General features: G+C 33.0%; 1 protein-coding gene across 3 annotated transcripts in view; it reads left to right on the forward strand.

The window, feature by feature from the left end:
• The window catches only part of TBCD (tubulin folding cofactor D), a 395,290-nt gene that overhangs the window by 278,211 nt on the left and 97,855 nt on the right, over positions 1 to 19,224 (forward strand). For all 3 annotated transcript variants that reach the window (XM_031968421.1, XM_031968422.1, XM_031968423.1), the window contains exons 24-26: positions 5,063 to 5,094; positions 14,244 to 14,306; positions 17,604 to 17,680. In XM_031968421.1, coding sequence (XP_031824281.1) covers positions 5,063 to 5,094; positions 14,244 to 14,306; positions 17,604 to 17,680 — 172 coding nt within the window. The remainder of the gene's footprint in view (positions 1 to 5,062; positions 5,095 to 14,243; positions 14,307 to 17,603; positions 17,681 to 19,224) is intronic.

Here is a 19,224-nt window from a genome sequence, read left to right on the forward strand (position 1 = left end):
GTTTTTTTTTATAAACTTATTTTATGGTTTTTGTTAATTTACTAGATATTAAGGATAAAACATTATTTTAATTTATATATATATTTTTTAGTGATTTGGAGAAGTTTTTTGTGTATGTGTGTGTGTAGGTAGAGAGCTAAAATATAGACCAAGAGATAGATAATTTATTAAATACTACGTATTAAGCATTGTTAAGCATTGAAAATCCAGAAACAAGCAAAAAGTCTTTATTTTCTTTTCTCTTCTTTTTTTGCCTATTTGCTCCATTTTTTCCCTTACTTTTTCCCCCTGAGGCACTTGAGGTTAAGTGACTTGCCCAGGGTCACACATCTAGGAAGTATTACGTGTCTGAGATCAGATTTGAACTCAGGTCCTCCTAACTTCAGGGCTGGTGTTTTATCTACTGTACCAACCAACTGCTTCCTTTTGCTCCATTTTGACATTATAGGTCACCTTCTTTTTCTGTTTACTTTCTCCATGTTCATGACATTATTCTCTCCTGCCCTCCTGCCCTCTTACTTATACTTCTCCATCTCTCTTAATTCATCATTTCATACTTTTCAACTATGAGTATTCCTCATGGTTTTGTAGTAGGCTCTCTTTTCTCCTCATTCTCACACTATCTTCTTGAAGAAACCTCATGAGCTTTATGGAGATGACTCATGAATCTTTGTATCTGGTATCAGTCTATCATCCAGACTTCATTCTTGTATCACCAATTACTTATGAGACATTTCTAACTAGATGTTTGAGAGACATCTGAAAATCAATGCCTCAAACTGACCACATTATCTTTAGCTCAAACACTCTCCTTTTCTAAACTTCCGACTTTTGTTAGGCACACCATTTTTCCAGTTTCCCAGCATCATAACCTCATTTCCCTGAACTCTTCATTCTTCCTCACACTATAGATCCAGTCAGTTGCTAACACTTGACATTTCCATTTTCACAACTCCCTTTTTTCTTTCCTTCTCACATCACTCCCTGCTTAGTTCAGCTCCTCATTCTAGCTCACTTAGATAATATAACTCTTATTACCTCTGGTCTTTGACCTCATATACATCACCATCTTCCATATAACCATCACCATCCAAAACAGTTCTGCCAAAATCAGTTTTCTCAAGTGTAGTTCTGACCATGTGATTCCAATGACTTTTTGATGCAGTCTAGGATAAAATTTAAACTGTTCTGTTTAGCTTTTGAAATCTTTTACAACCTGGCCTTAACCTAACTTTTCTTCCGTATTGGTCAGTATTTCTTCACTCTGTAATCTATCACAATTGTTCTCTTTCTTCTTCACAAAGGTCACTCCTTCTCTTGGGTTTCTCACTTTGCACTGGCATAGGGGAAGTGATCTTTCTCCTTGTTTCTGCCATATAGAGTTTCTTCCTTAAATAAGTAACTCAAATACTATGCTAAATGAAGCCTTTCTTAATCTTACCTACTATTAGTTTTCTCCCTCTGAAACTACCCTGTATTGAACTGCTTTGTTTCTTTGTAATTCTTAATTTATACACACACACACACACACACACACACACTTTTTGCTGAGGCAATTGGGGTTAAGTGACTAACCCAGGATCACATAGCTAGGACATGTTAAGTGTGTGAGGCCACATTTGAACTTGGGTGCTCCTGACTTCAGGGCTGGTGCTCTATCCACTGTTCTACCTAGCTGCCCCTTTAATTTATATTTAGAAATATGTTTGTCTCCCTCACTAGAATATAAGATCCTTGCCTGTAGAGATTACTTAATTTTTTAATAATTGTATTCAAAGGGTTACAATGCAGAGCACATAATTAGGAAATTACTTTCTTTTTTTAAATTATAGCTTTTTTTTGACAAATCATATGCATGGGTAATTTTTTAACATTGTGCTTTTTACTCACTTCTGTTCTAACTTTTCCCTTCCTTCCCTCCACCCCTTCCCCTAGATGGCAGGCAGTCTCATACATGTTAAACATGTTAAAATATGTCTTAGATACAATATATGTGTGCAGATCCTTACAGTTCTCTTGTTGCACAAGAAAAATCGGATTCGGAAGGTAAAAATAACCTGGGAAGAAAGACAAAAATGGAAGTAGTTCACATTCCAGAAATTACTTTCTTAGTGGGGTAGACAGTACATAAAGGAGAGTGGAAAAGGTTGTACTTGTGCAACCATGATAAGAATAGTGGGAAGGAGATTTGGTTCTGGGTAACAGAAGGTGAAAGCTCACTTTTCAGAACCCAGTGGCACAAGGGGCAGGTTCCAATATTCAGATTCGTGGATAGTGAAGATGTTAGTTTGATAGTTTACCATTTTATTTTATTTTACCATTATTATTTTGGATAGTTTACTATTTCATTATAATTTTAAATGAATTATAGTAAAAAAATAAACATCAAAACTGTAATAGCAGGGGACTTCAATTTACTCTTTCTCTAACCTAGATAATCTAATGAAAAAACAAACAAATGAAAGACCTGAATAGAATTTTAGAGAAGTTATGTATAATAGACTTCTGGAGAATTTTGAAGGGGAGCATTCTTATCTGTGTGTGGTACCTTCACAAAAATTCACCACATATTAGAGCATAAAAATTTTACAGACAGATGCAGAAAATCAGAAATATTAAATGTAGCCTTTACTGGTGATTATAATAAATTTTTTGTTTATTTGAGGACATTTGAAGCAAACATAAAATATCACAGAATAAATTAAGTAGAGATTACAGCATTAAGTGGAGACTACAGAAATTAAGTAGCTTAATTTCTAAAGAATAAATCATAGAAGCAATCAGTTCATTAAAAATAATGGAAAAAAAGAGAAAATATACTGAAATTTGTTGGATGCAACCAAAACATTATTTAAAGGGAAATTTGTATTCTAAACAGTTTCATTAGTAAATGAAAGAACAGATCCAACAAACCAGTAGCAGAAGCAGTTCTCTAGCATGGGAGCCTTGCCCACACAGGCAAAGACTTCTTTAAGGAACAAAAGGACAAAACAACATAGATTTTAATGTAGGTAGGAAGTGAATTGGATATAGTGTAACTCTAACTAGGTGTAACTAACAGGGCTTGTTGCTAGGGATTTACAAGCTAGGAATAGGTGATATCATATCCCTTAATTGAACAGGGCCTTTTGCTGGGCTTGGAAAGGTTCTTCAGGTTATTTGTCCCCTGTAAAGTTAGGTTGGTCAGAAAGTGATATTGGGGTTGCAATATAAGGAAAGTTGTTGTTTGCCCTTCATTCTCGAAAAGTACCTTGACATCAGGGAAGTGATATGGTGACTGCAAGTGAATTGGATTTAAATTGTGGTGAGTTATGCCAAGTTAATAGCCTCACTTTTTTCTTCAGTGCCATCTGAGTCCAGTGACTAGGACATGTGATTAGGACAACTACAAATGGCCCTGGAAGCAGTTAAAGAGACCTTTAAAAAGGTCTCGTTTTTTAAGCTAAAATCTTTAACATAGGTTAGACTTCAGTGATAAAAGGCTAAGTTAGGGGCAAGATAGAGGAAGTACAAAATAGAATTGTTTTAGTTTTTTCTCTTACCCCAAAACAGGAAAAAAGAAGTTGAACAATTCATCAATAAATTTCTTCTCCTTCCTTTTCCCAATAAAACTTCAGAACCAGATGAATTTACAAGTGAATTCTACCAAATATCTCAAGAATAATTTATTTCAGTACTAATGTTTAGAAAAATATGAAAAGAAGGGATCCTACAAAATAGCTTCTTCATCACAAATATGGTGCTAATACTAAACCAGGAGAAACAGAGAAGGGAATCTATAGACTAATATCCCTAATGAATACTGAAACAAAAATTTTCAGTGAAACATAGCAAGGAGATTAAAACAATATATCACAAAGATTATACACCATGAATATAATGGATTTATATTAGGAATTCAGAGTGGTTTGATATTAGGAAAATTTTGAACCTGAATGTATTAATAAGAAAAAGAAATTCTTATAATAAAAAATATATATATTATATATATATATATAATATATATATAAAATATATATATATATATATATATATATATAAAAAAAATATATATATTATATATATATATAAATTCTTATAATAAAAATATATATATTATATATATATATAAAAGAAAATATATAAAAAAAAGAAAAGATGAAAGGGGTTATTTCATAGAAACATGGAACAATTTCTATGAATTGATACACAGTGAAATCATAGAATCAGGAAAACAGTTATACAGTAACAACATTATAATGAGGAAAACTTTTAAAGACTTAGAATCACAATAACAAGCACACCTCTAGAAGAATTATTATGAAATGTGGTATCCATGTCCAAATAAGAATGATAGGCTCAGAATGTATATTGAGAAGACATTTCTGGGTGTGAGATAACATGGCTCTCTAGGATTTTGTGATGATTGAATTAAAAAAAAAAAAAACCCAACCCCATCATAAAATGTTCATATTCTTTGGCCACATATCTATTGGGAAATACTTTTTGGTTTTATATATGTCATATTTCCCTGTATATATTGGATACCAGATCTTTCAAGAGATATTCAACGTAAAGAAATTTTTTAGAATTACTTTGTAAGTAGGTATGTTTATGCTTTGTATTGTTAATTGATTATGCTATTTGCATAATCTCCACTGCTATCTTCTCTATTTTGTTATAAAAATGACACTAGTTTCTAAAGGACTGTGACAGTATTTTCTAAGTTTTTTCAGGTCCTATAAAATTGAAAATGCTTGCACTGTGCCAAGATGATTCACTAATAATCCTATAATTTTAATCCATAGAAAGTCATTGAAAAGCTTGTTGTTAGGTAAAGAATAATTTTGGCCACAGGAATTTAATGAAAGAATGTATTTATGTATGTATGTATATTAAGGGAATGAAACAAATTTATGTTGATTGAAGGAATATCCATGGTGTAATGATAGCTTTCAAAGAAATTATAGATTTTTGAAATATTGCAGTAAATTGTTTGACTACTATTTCTGTAATACCACTATAACCATCTACATGTCTTTTTGGTTTTACTTTTATTTATTTATTTATTTTTGATTTTCAGAGGATTGGGAGGTGAACTAATGAGACAATCAGGTAAGTTTTAAATGTGTGGAAGACATTTTTTTTGGCTTGTCAGGGAAAATGAACTTTTTTGTCATCAAATAAAATACTATTATAATTGAATTGTATTTTTCCTTTATGTTGAGTTTGTATAGCATTGGCTTACAGTACTAATTATACTGTCAGAATTGTTTTGCTGAACTTTTTTTTTCTTCTTTTGAAATCTTTGTTATAACAAAAGGCATGTTGAACACAAGTAAAACTGGAGGAAGAATACATTGGGAAAAAAAAAAATTGGTGTTAAAACCAAAGGCAAAAGCAAAAAACAAAACAAAATGAAAATATATTAAAGCCAGAAGCAAAACATTAAGACAAGCCAACAATTTATAATAGATGTACTTATGACTTTTGCTGGTACAGAAAGTCCTAACCCTCTTTAAATACCCACTCTAGACTTTGCTCTCATTCTGAGAGACATTACCTGCCCAACTATGCTACTTGAATTCTGATCTTGGTTCTTACTTTTTGAGAACCAGTATATTATTATTTTAAATTTTATTGTATATTATTGAATGTAGAATTGAATCAAATCTCAGAAGCCATCTAGTCAAAATCATATTTGAGCAGGAAATCTCTGTATTCCTTCTCTGACATTCAAATTTTACTTAAAATTGAAACAGTGGATAAAATCTTGAAATTTAGTCACAAAAGAAAAGCCTGAAAATAAAAACTGTGTGCAACTGTTCAAACCAAGTGCTGTTTTGACAAAGGCTAACAAAGTATGCTACCAACCAATCTTATTTAAAAAAAAAAAAAAAAAGAAAAGGAAGATTATAATAATAACCATGTTAATAATAATAATGATAGGTATTATCTATAGAGAGTCCACTCTGTCCCAGGCATCATGCTTAATTAAGCACCTAATCATTAATCTCTCATTTGATGCTCTATAATGACTCTGAGAGGTAAGTGCTATTGTTATTCCCATATACAAAAAAGGAAACAGGTAAACAAAGGTTTAGTGTTCATGTTTGAGGCTAGACTTGTACTCTGAGGATTTCTGATTATCGATTATATCGCCTAAGTTTTCTCCTGCTCCCCCCCAAGAATGAATTTACTATAGAGAAGAAATGAAATTATATAACGGCTAAATTGAGAATTCAAAGGAAACAATTAGTGTCAAAAAAAAATGTATAATGACAAAGCTGAAAAAATAAGAAAATAAATTTTACTCTCTCTAAGAAAAAAAGAAATAATTCTTACAAATATTTATTAAGCTAATCTTTGCTAGGTATCTTGCTAAGGTGCTGAGGACATCAAAATAAAAATGTGAAACAATATGTAACTATCACTGCTTGAAAAACTTACATTCTCTTGGAAATAACAACATAGTCTATCTGCCTGTCTGTCTGTCTGCCTATTTATCTATTATTGGAGATTAATTGATTCAAAGGAATAAAGGCTTACTCTGCTCACATTAATTAATGTATATATAAAATATTAATGCAAATGGCTCTAAAATCTAGAAGAACTACGAAGGCTGTCTGTAGAATTTGAATTGAATTTTGATTGAAACAAGAAGACTGAGAGGCAGAGGTTGATGAGATTAGGATTAGGGTTTCTTGGTGGTCAGGGTTAGTGGCAGGTTTGGGGTTCAGGGAACCAAATGAAGAGGTTTGGCTCCCCTAAATCTCCTTTAGAATTCAATCCAGGGTAAGAAGTTGTGGGAACCTCCTTTCTAGTGTCACAGAGGTCCTTCGTAAAGGAAATTACAAACCCGAACAGCTAGACTGATAAAAAGAAGTTTATTATTGGCATTTGGGAAGTCAGCCTTTGCTGAATTCCTTAGTGGCAAGGTCTGACAGAAGTAAAGTTTCTAGTAGAGAAATCTTGACAGAGGGGTATAAAGTCTTAGGTGAGAGAATTAAGAGAGAGTAATGCTGAAAGAAAATATCATTTCAGCGGGCAGAGGGTTTCTTGGCATAGCAAGGCATGGCATGTTAGGTCCTCTGCAAGTACCGAGACCCAAGTTGGTTCATTTTATAAGCTTTGGCTACAAGCTGAGTATTGCTCTTGATTGGGGCTGGTCAGTGCAGCTTGAGCTGGAATTCAATAGAATTGAATGAGTCTTTCTTTAAATAGGGTTGGAATAAATAGGGTTGGAATTCTCCAGCTCCAGACTCAACTAGCCCCATCTAGATAAGAGAATGAAGCTATTTGTCCTCAGGCAGGGTCTTTTACAGAGGCTAGGATTCAAGGAAAATTTGTCCTTCAAGGAGTTTTAGATAGTTTTGGAGTCCCTCTTGTCAAGGTCATGATAGAATGCATTCCAATCATATGGGACAGTCTTTTCAAAGACACAGAGAAGATAGATGGAGGGTTGTGTATGTGACCAACAAAATAAAATGAAGCAAGGGAATAATATATAACAAGTCTGGAAAGGTAGCCAAGTTGTATGAGATTTTAAAATCCAAACAGGAATGTTTATATTTGATCCTAAAAGCAATAATGATCCACAGTTTGAGAGACATATTAGATGTATGCTTTAGGAAAATAACTGTGATATTTCTGTGTAGGGTACAGTTTAAGGGGAAAGTTTGAAGATGATCAATTAGGAAGCTATTGAAGTAGTCCAGATAAAAAATAATAAGCTCTTGAACTGGGATATTGGCCATGTGAACCAATAAAAGGGAAGAGATGTGAGAAATGTTGTGGAGGTAAATGTGTTAAGATTGGCCTTAGTTTGGGTATGTAGGGTAAGAGAGTTGTACATAATGCTAAAGATGCTAACCTAGATGATTTGTGATTAATAGTGCCCTCAGTACTAACAGAGAAATTCAAAGAAGAGATAAGTTTGTCATGGAGATAGAGATTGGGGGCAGAGATAATATATTCTGTTTTGGAGATAATTGAGTTTGAGAATTGTTTTAGCCATATAGATTCAGTCCTTGCAGAAATTAAAAAAAAAAAATCTTCACAAGGTCATTAAAACAATATAATTAGCAAAAATTTACTATGAAAAGTGATATGACTAAATTTTTAAAATTCATGATCTATAGATTAATTCAAAAGCACTATTATCTTGCCATGACCATGTCTAACTGCCCGCCGTGGCAGGCCTGACTCAGTTCTGTTTGTGCAGATTGCTGTTTGTGTTCAGCAGGAACCTGCTTCTGCTACCTCTGGCTTTCCTCTCCTCTGCTGGGGGGAAAGACACAAAGCACCACAAAAAGTTACAAAGCAACTCCTTTAGGTCAGTCACTGTGCAAACAATAATCATTTCTGCTAGGGATTGTTTTGCCCTTCTCAGGAGCACCTCCAGAAAAGTACTAACAAAATAATAGTTCACAATTTTTAAATTCTTGGATGAGATGTACATGGGAGTCGAAATGGGCATATTTATACATATTCCCAGTTCCACAAATATCTCTAGGTTCTTGGGACAATTTTGTCTTATTAAATGTCTTATTAAATGCATCTTCCCCCCAAAGTTTGCATAAAAAAAATCATAAAATGGCAAAATGTTGGCTTGTCTTTTAAATTCTAGATTAAAACAAACAATACAAAACTCAAAGAGTTTGTTCAGCACTGTTAAACAATCCTAAAATTCCATGAATCTCCTTTTTAAAATTTTCTCACTCTTGGGGGGGTCTCTCATGTACCCTTCAGTGGCTTTCTATGCCATTTACAATTATAGGATTACTGTTATAGTTGAATTAGTAATTCAGCTGGGTTGTCATTTCTAAAATATCATTCAAATCCAAACAATTTACATAAAGCCAAACAGTTGACTTTCTACTAGCTAAGTGTAGCCCACTTTTATTTGCCTCCCTTGAGATAATTAGGTGATTATGACCTTTTGCAATACTAAGGATCCATTTTCAGCTGAGGCCAACCATTCCCAGTTCCTTTGAATTTATCCTTTTGTAAGGGAAAGAATATTATCTCTTTCCCTATTCCTCCCATTCAATCCTCCTGCCCCCTCCTCCCTCAGCTTTGAAAACAGAGTTCAGAAGAGATCTAATAGAATTTGAAGGAGGCTTAAATTATCTGACTGGTAAACATAACATACCTAGAGGGCCCAAAACTGAGTTTACTTCAGTATGTTCCTAATTGTTGCCTTTTTTATGAGTGGACACAGACAGTTTACTGTCATCCTTCAAGAATGTCCCTGTGGGAAAGGTGGATCATATTAAACTACCACAGTTTCTAAAAGAATTACCAAAAGAACCCTGCCAGAAAGCATGAAAGCCAGGGTAGGTTCTTCATCTTCTCTGCTCATCTCCCACTTCAAGGAGGTTATTGTATCCTAGCCTTTCAAGACTATGCCAGTTGTTCTGGCTTAGGCCTGACTCGGGTTAGTATCTGGGTAATTTAGGTTCATCATTTTGAACATTTATTTCCTGAGCCAATTTTAAAGAAAAACTAGCCTAACTTTCTTGAAGATGAGAAGTTAGGATAATGCTTCAACCACAATATGCATAATGCCCTTTAAATAAGTGGTAAACTCAGTCAGTGTATTATTTTGTGCTGTATTCCAGGTATATAAGCATAAATACATAAACAGTCCATGCCTCTCTTGGGATTTATGTTTGTAACTTGGCCTTCCTTCTATGATTGTAGATTTATGCATGAACTCCTTATGATTCTGCACCTAAAAATATAGTTATACAAGAATATATATATATTCTTGCTCATGTCCCAAGTTCACGAGAACTCTCTAATAGTAGAGCTTCTAGACATAATAGTCGAGCTTCTAGACATGTGCCAGAAAAGATCCCTCTTTCCTGTGTGGCTCTGTCATACCACAAACAACGGGACACCATGCAACATAAGCACAGATTTGATCACAGGTGTTTAGGCAAAATAATGTAAAATTATTTGACAGATTTATTCTTTACCAAATAAATTTATGAAAAATACAAAGAGAAGTAGAGCTGGAATCAGAAAGGGTCTGCTCATTGTATATACTATATTGCCTCAGAGATATAGACTAATACTAGAATTGTGTAGAGGGCTGAAACTCTGAAAAGGTATACTTGAATCTGAGACAGCAGAACACTTAAGGCTAATTACCTATTTGATGTAAGATAATGGTTCTATATGCATATATTTAGATGAGATGGTAATATGATGGCTCTCTTCACATTGGTGCTTGCTGAATGTGTGGTGGTGAAGTAATTGTAGGCAAGTATTGGAGGGCTAAGGGAAAAAGGTCAGAGTTGCTCTGCTGTAGGAAGAACAGGAGAGAGACTTCAGGCTCCAGACTCTGGAGTCCAGGATACATCCTTAGCAAGCCGGCTTGCCTGCCTCCTTCACTGCTCCCCCTAAAGACCAAGGACTTTGATTGATTCTGACTCTGACTGATCCTGAGGCCCTCCAGAGAGCTAGCCCTGACATTACAGAATTGTATAATTTTATATACAAAACTAAACTTGACATAGTTCAATATAATATATTTCAATTTCTGTTGATATTGATTTTGAGGGGTAGCTAGATGGCGCAGTGGATAGAGCACCAGCCCTGAAGTTAGGAGGACCTGAGTTCAAATCTGGTCTCAGTTAATACTTCCTACCTGTGTGACCCTGGGCAAGTCACTTAATCCCAGTTGCCTCAGCAGAAAAAAAAAAGAAAGAAAGAAATTGATTTTGAAATACATTCTGAATACCAGAACTATAAAAATGTCAATTTTTTAGTATCTGTAGCCAAATTATTGGGAATATTAAATTGTCCTTATTTCATCAGTGTGCTTCAATGGTGACCTGGAGCTCTCCTGGACTGTTGCAGTTGTGGTTTAGCTAAATTTTTTGTGTATTTGACAGCTGTCAATATATGTTAATATATGGATGATTAAAATTGGTAGTTCCAATAGCTAGTGAACTTTTGGTTAGTATCATTTAATATTTTTGCACCACTTGGCTTATTATCCTTCCCTAGACATTATTTTTGCCCTTTAGACTAAAGCTGCACAGATGTTATTTATATGTAATGAGTGATTGATTTTAAACATATGAGTTTCTGTGATTCAGGATTAGTAATGAGAGTTATAACCCAGCCATGGGGTGAGATGAAATGTGCTTTCTCTAACTTCTCATCTCTGTTCTGAAAATAGTGATTAATTTGGAGATGGGTTAGAAGAATATATATTTAGCAGATTTATTCTGTTTCTCAGATTTTATTAATAAGTGTTGTTGTTGTTGTTGTTTGGTTGTTTTTCAAATGTATCCAACTCTTTGAGACCCCATTTGGGTTATTTTATTTTATTTTATTTTTGCAAAGATATTAGAGTAGTTTGCCATTTCCTTTTTGAACTCATTTTACAGATAAACTATAACAAAGAGAGGTAAGTGATTTATTTAGGATCACACAGCTAGTAAGTGTTTGAGATCATATTTAAATGGAAAATGAGTCTTTCTGACTCTAGCCCAGTCCACTGTGCCACTTAGTTGCTTTTGTTTTTTCCTTAATAAAACTAGTGTGGCAGTGTATTTTGTTATCATATACACTTTCGTGAAATGGAAATTTATCACTGTATTATTATATATTATATAATATATTTTTATTAATTGTTTTTATTTAATTAATATTTATTAATATATTATTATATAGTATATTTCATATATTCCACTGTATAGGACAATAGCCTTTTCCCCTAAAATTATCTGTTTTCATTAACTCCATCTTTCAAAGTGGAAGGATTACTGCCTTTGTTAAGGAACGAATTAATTTTCTACTTCAGTCTTGCAAGTGCATTGATCATAAAGATGTAGGTGAGGCCTTTAAAGATCATCTGGTATTGTCCCCTCATTTTACAGAGGTGGAAATTGAGGATGGGACAGGTCACTTCTCATAGTAAAAAAGTGCTGAACTTATAATCAAGAAAGAGCTGGGTTCAAGTTCCAATTTGCATATTTAGTAGTTGTAGGATTCAGGAAATCTTACTAAACTGCAATTTCTTCATACATAAAATGAGGTGTCAAAACTTTGGGGATACTTCACACCTGTCTTCCTAAGAACTAAAATAAATCTCAGATTCCTTATCTTCAAAATGGGGTAATAATATTTGCATTACCAGTCTCTTAATTTTCTTCTGAGGAAAATAATCTATATACCTTATAGTGAAATAAATGCATTTATAATAATAACTTGCCCAATGTCATAACAGTGAATAGTAGAACCCAGATTCAAATTCACTTTTCCTCATTCTTCTTCTTAATCAATGCTCTATTTTTTTGATTTAGTACTTTTTCCATTGTATCAACAAAAAATAATTCATAATTTGACTATTGAAACAAGTCATCATTGTGCTGGATCTCAAGACAAAGCTTTTCTAAGGGTTGACATTTACCTCTTCCCTTTCACAGCAAATCATCATCTCCTTTTCCTTTAACTTTTACTGCTTCATGAGATGTATCAAAAGGTACAAAGCAGATTCTCATATATTCTATAAAGAGAATATTAATTATACTAATTAACAGTATCAGGTCTCTGGCATAAATTCAATGAAACCGTCCTTATCTGAAGTAACTTCCTTCCATGTCTTTCTATACTATATATCTCTATTGTATAAAACACCAAGATAGGAGAAAACTAGGAGCTTTCTGTTATCAAAATCTTCAAAGCAATTACTTAACACTAGCTACCACTAGCTACTATCACCTCAAGTGGCTACACTACGATCATTACTGAGTTTTGCTGTCCTATGACTACCATCTTGACCTGGCTTCACTCCCCATCTTCTGGTAATTCAGTGTAATTACTGTTAAGTAATCAGCTAGTGTAAGAACTGCCAAAGATGATAATTTCTTTTATCTTTGGCAGTTCTTTATACCAGAGTATAACTGAGAAACCCAATAAGCTTGTAAACATGCTTATTGATAACTAGGTGGCATAGTGGCTAAAATACTGGTTCTTAGTGTCAGTACAATCTGAGTTCTTTTAACCTCAGAGATTTACTAGCTGTGTGATACTGGCAAGTCATTTAACCTGCCTCTGACTCCATTTCCTAAACTGTAAAGCAGGATTCATAATTATACCTACCTTCCAGTGACATAGTAAGGATCAAATGATATAATATTTGTAAAGCTCAATGCTTGGAGGATAGTACACATTTAATAAATGCCTGTTCCCTTCCCTTGTTTCCTTCTCTTATTTCTCTGAAAGCATGTCCCAAATAGGTATTACAAATTTTCTTCCTTCTCCCCACTCACTAATCATTTATAGGTAAATTAATTATATTGAGACACTTAAGAGGTTGATTCTCTCTGTGCACATAATAATTAATCTGTACTAACAGAAACTACGTTACCACCTTATCACAAAATAAGAATACTGTTTGGGACACAAAACTTTTTTGAACAATTCCAAGTACAATTACAACCTACTATAATAGTAAGCAAGGATAACAAACTTATATAGTTAAGCTTGCTAATAAGTAACTTTGGGTTAAAGAAATCATCTATTTAGAGAGGCAAATTAATTTTTCTATATCATTCCACAATTGCAACAAGAATAATAACATCCTTCTCTTCAAGTAACCTGAATCTTTGGAAAACTCTAAAGCCTGTGGGTTTCACACAGATTTCAGATTTGAATTACATCCCTAAGTTTATCATCTAGAATCTTCCCTAGACTAAGTTAGACTCCCAGGACAACTGGGAGGTTCCTCCACAAATTCTGAAGCATTTTTGTAATCTCCTCTATGTCTGGTTTAAATGTATGGTAGGTGTGCTTACTCCTTGAGCTTATTCTTATCATGATTCAAATGCCAGAAAAAAATCCAGGAGTTGATTTCAGACTTGGTTGCCCAGCAGAGATATTTAAATTTTGGGATAATTTGTGATAATAAAATGATATAGAAAAAACTGATTTGTGCTTTTGAGATGTTAGGAAGATTCTACCTATAGCAGAAGTTTGGAACTAGATTAAAATTTAATTGGTAAATATTTAATGAAATCAATAAAAATATGATAAAACAGAGAACATCACATTTTAAAACTAGGTCAATATGCTTTCTACAGGGATCCTTATGTATGAATCAGTGACCCCCCTTTATATTTGAGTTTGAAACCATTGGCCTACAGAACTTGCAGGTTCTAGGCTGGCAATAGAGAATTAATTAATAAAATTGAAATATTTCTCTAAGATTTTAATTTTAATTTTCTTTCATTTCCTTTTTCTAGTTTGCACCTTGATTAAAAATTTGTCACTTTCCAAAATGCCTTTTCAAGGTGATCCTATAATTGGTAAGTAATTTTTTCTCTTTCAACTAATAGCTTTCAGTCATTGTAGTTTATTTTGGTAACTTATTATCTATTTATTTTCCTATTCATTCTCCATCATTATAAAATCATGAGAACCAGAAATATATGTTAGGACAAGATCATAGGAATCTTCTATTTTAAAATTTGGAGGAGGATTTTGGAAAAGTAGTGGAATATATGGTCTTAAAGAAATCCAGATCCTCTACAAATACTCCATTTTGATCTCTAAAATCTCTAAAATGCCAGATTGAAAGAAACCAAAAATCCAAGGCAAACTAGCTTTAAACTTGACTTAGACCACAGTACAAAAAAAAGATCCTGTGCAAAAATCCTGTGACTCCTGTAGAACCTCTGAGCTGATAGAAGCCAGAGTAGATGGATGCATAGTAAAGTGGGAAGTAACCTGATCTCACAGATAGGGTGACCCTGATGTCTTATTGTAGGAAGAAGACCAGAATAGAGTCATGCTGGATCTTGAGGCAGTAAAAAGGTGGTTATAAGAATCCCCGAACATCAGGGAAAAAACTTCAGTTTCCAAGTAGCCTCAGAATCCCAGTTATAGAAAAAAGAAAGGCCCGAAACTGTATCTATGCAGCCCCAGTACAGTGTTGCTTCCAGATAACCTGGGCCAGAACCACAGCAGGAGACAAGACCAAACAATTCCTCGAGAAGATAGGGCCTAATTTTATCCACTATAATCAGTATTAAAAATGATCTACATATCCAGAAGTACCCATGTAGAGCATGACACAGGTGCAGTTACTTAGTTCAGACATAGGTGGGTGATATGAGGAAATACAATAAAGAACCACCTTGTATTCAGAGATGCTCAAGAGATAAACTCAGAAGGAGAAAGTAACTCAAGAAGTAGTGGAAGCAGAGCCTCATTGGAAAAGAAAAAGGCTTCACCAGAAGGACTGGAAAGTACTGGGTTTAATAAAGGTAAAGAAGAGGAAATAGATTGAGTAATTTATATTTCATAGTTGTTAGGCAAGCTCCCTCTTTTTTTTATTACCTCCCCCTCCCCCATTAGAAAGACAGAGGTATAAGCAAAAAAAGAAAAAAGAAAAAAAAAAAAAAGAACAAAAGAACATGTAGGGGAGCATGAGGATATACAAAATTATTCAATTAACAGTCATAACTGGAACACTCTTGAAACAAAGATTCACCAGTTGAAAATGAAAGGCTATAGCAGAATCTATTACATTTTTATTGAATTTTTTTAAAAGTATAGGTGACAATCATGATTTCATTGAAAATTGAAATACAAAATAAAAAGATAAAGAGGGAAATTACACATTTAAAGGCACTATAAATAACAAATCAATATAATTGCATACTATACATGCGCACAATAGCATAACATGTAAATACTTAACAAGAAGTTGTGAATTAGAGACATAGATAATAAAATTTTAATAATGAGGAACTTCGTGTCATTTTTCTACTTAGACAAATCTAACACAAAGATAAACAAGAAAGAAGTAAAAAATGTGAATAAAACTTTAGAAAAATTAGAGATGATAGCTTTCTAGTGATCACTGAATGAAAATAGAAAGAAATTTACATACTCCTCAGCTTTACATGGCATCTTTACAAAAATTGTCTATGCCTTGGGGCAAAAAATCCTCACCTAAAATACAGGACAGTAAAAATGCAACAATAAAAAAAAACTGTTGATTACTATACTAAAAATAGTATTTAATAAATGATTACTGCCAAAAGAATTAAAAATGAAAATTAAATAATACTAAAAAACTGGAAGATCAAATAACAAATTATAGAAAACTTTTTAAAAGTTTATCAAAGAATATTGCAATAATTGAAGTAATGATAGAATGCAGCAAAACAGTGTTTAAGAGAACTTTTACAATTCTGAACAAGGGCAATAAAAGAAAAAAATGGGAAAGAAGAAGATTTAACAGTACCAGATTTCAAATTATACTATTAGGTAATAAAGAATGGTCAGTGTCACAGATTGAGTGCATCACTTACACATGCAAACATCAATCAACCAGTAAACAATTATTAGGTACTACTTTTTTTTTTTTTTTAAAAGCTCTATACTAAGCATTGGGGTTACAAAAAGAGGCAAAAGATGTGTGTGTATGTCTGTGTATATAAGTGTATAGGTATGAACGTCTGCGTGTGTGTGTGTGTGTGTGTGTGTATGTGTATAAAATTAAGCTATATAGAGGATCAATAGAAAATAATCAAGAAAAAACATTGGAATTAAGAGTTGAAGACGACTTCTTGTTGAAGGTAAGATCTTAGTTGAAACTTAAAGAAAGTCAAGGAGGTTAGTAGCTGGAGCAGAAAAGGGAGAACATCCCAGGAACAGAAAATATCCAGAAAAAATGCTCAAAGCTGAGAGATGATGGTATGTCTTATTTATGGAGCAATCAAGAAGCCACTGTAATTGTATTCTAGAATATATAGGGAGGAGGGGGTGGAAGTAAGTAATAAGAAGACTAGAAAAGTAGGAAGGGGCCAAGTTATGAAGGGTTCTGAATGCCAAATAGAGCATATTGTATCTGATCCTGAAGATTATAAAAAAGCACTGGAGTTTATTGAATAGGGGGATGATCAGACTTGCAATTCAAAAAAAAAATCACTTTGGTAGTTAAAAAACACTTAGTACAGGCAGACTCATCAATAGGCTATTTCAGCGATCCAGTGTGACCTAGCATGCACTAGAGTGGTGATAGTGTCAGAGGAGAGAAAAGGCATATTTGAGAGAGGTTGCAAAAGTGAAATTGATAGACCTTGCAACAAATTGGATAATAGGAGTGCTAGGAAACAGAGGAAAAAAATGTAGAAAATCAATCAATTATTTTACCAAGATAACAAGATAAACTCCAAGTGAATACATTACTTAGGTATAAAAACTCATAACATGAAACATATTATAAGAGCAAAGAAAAAGTTAATTTTTTTATCTATGTATCGGAGAGGAATTAATGACCATATAAGAGAGTGAGCAGATCACAGAAGAGAAAATGGACAATTTTGATTATATAAAATTAAAAAGGTTTTGTTTAGTTGGAGGAAAAAACATTTGCAGCAAATGTTTTCTAATAGCAACCTTATGTCCAACATATAAAAGAAAATGATTCAGACTGTTAAGAGCTAAATTTTTCTTTAAGGGACTTGGTAGAATTACTCAAAGGTACTTGATTTTATGTAGATCTTCTCTTTCTCCTGGATTCTCTTTTTCTGAAAGAACTGATATACCAGGAATAAGAAATATTAATAAATTATTTTGTACTTTTTCAACAGGTAGTTGGCAGTGGTTAATAAATGATAGTTTGAAAAGCCTCCATCTTATCTCAAGTACTTCACGGCAGCTTATCAAGGTACAATTATTTTTTCATACTCTTCGACTTTTAACAAGATCATGCCATCGATTACTTCCTTTCTTTTTCTCTTGTCATATCAAATGCCAGCTTTCTGGCACTCTGAATAGAGCACTTAGAGTTAGAAAGGCCTAAGTTCAAATCCATCTTCACATACCTTCTGAACAAATCATGAAAATCTGCCTTAGTTTCCTCTATTGTAAAATGGGGTTGTTGTGAAGATCAGATGAGCTAATATTTGTAAAGTACTCAATACATTCCATGGCACATAGAAACTAGGGAGGTTAAGTAACTTGCCTAAGATCACATAAGCAGGCAAAAATTTGTATTTATTTGTCTTTATTCTAATACAAGTAGTCTATCTATCTTACTTTTATAATTTTTAAAATATCATAATGATTATATTTGTTATAATTTGTTATAATTAATAAAATCATAATTATATGTAGTTTATTCTGCTTTGGTAGAATACTGGCATTGTTATCAATGACAACAATATGTAGGTTCTTTACTTTTTTTTGTAGCAAATGCTTGTTTTTCATCTTTTATTGGTTTCTTTCCTTGTTTGCAAATACAAATGACTTTTATAGTTTTCTAGTATAGGGCCAGGCACTCATAGATTTTTGTGTATATGTGTGTGTGTGTGTAATAGATGCATACACACACAGAAGAAGAGGAAGTGGAAAAGAAAGACACTGTTGGATTCAGAAGAGATCTTTGAGAGTATCTGTGTCATCCATAATCAGATTTGGAGTGACTTGGCTAATACTTGTTTAATTTAAGTTGTCTTCCAAAATTCAATGAACTTATCTTTCTTTTTCCTATATTTTTACTTTTATGCTTCTATATAAATATATTAAGATGGAACCCTCATTTATAGCTGATTAAAGGTTTTTTTTTTTTTTTTTTTTTTTTTTTACATGCATAGTACAACTTGAAGTAGTGAAGTTAGTAGCACAACTGTGTTAATTCAGTCTTATCTTAGGTTTTGGAATTGTGGAATATTTATTATCTTTGCTCCTCAAACAGACCCTTGGTTCCAATAATATTTTTATCATTAATTTAGATTTCTTAATGAAATAAGACTTGTAACTCTTCAAATGTGAATAGGACTTGGTCTCTAAGTTACTTTAGACTCTTTCAAAACCCATTATTTGTGTCCTTTCTGTTTCTTTTTAATGATCTCATTTTTAAATGTTAAATGTTCCACATACTTTATAAATTTTTTTAAATTCTATTTTAATAAAACTAGTGACCTTTTAAAAATTATGTTATAAATCAGTGACTGGCACATAATAGGCACTTAATAAATGCTTGTTAGCTTGACTTCATCTATCCTTGTTTCTGGTCAAATTGGCCTTCTATTTGTTTAATGTATGCAAAATTCTATTTTGTACCTCTATACTTTTGCACAGATATTCTCTCATGTCCCTTCTCATCTTAGCCACTCAGAATGCTTAGTTTCCTTCCAAGAATAGTTCTATTGTTTTCTTCTACTCAATGATTCATCTAGTTAATATTTTCCCATCTTGAAATTAATTTGT

This window comes from Sarcophilus harrisii, chromosome 4 (assembly GCF_902635505.1).
Source record: "Sarcophilus harrisii chromosome 4, mSarHar1.11, whole genome shotgun sequence".
Lineage (NCBI taxonomy): Eukaryota > Metazoa > Chordata > Mammalia > Dasyuromorphia > Dasyuridae > Sarcophilus > Sarcophilus harrisii.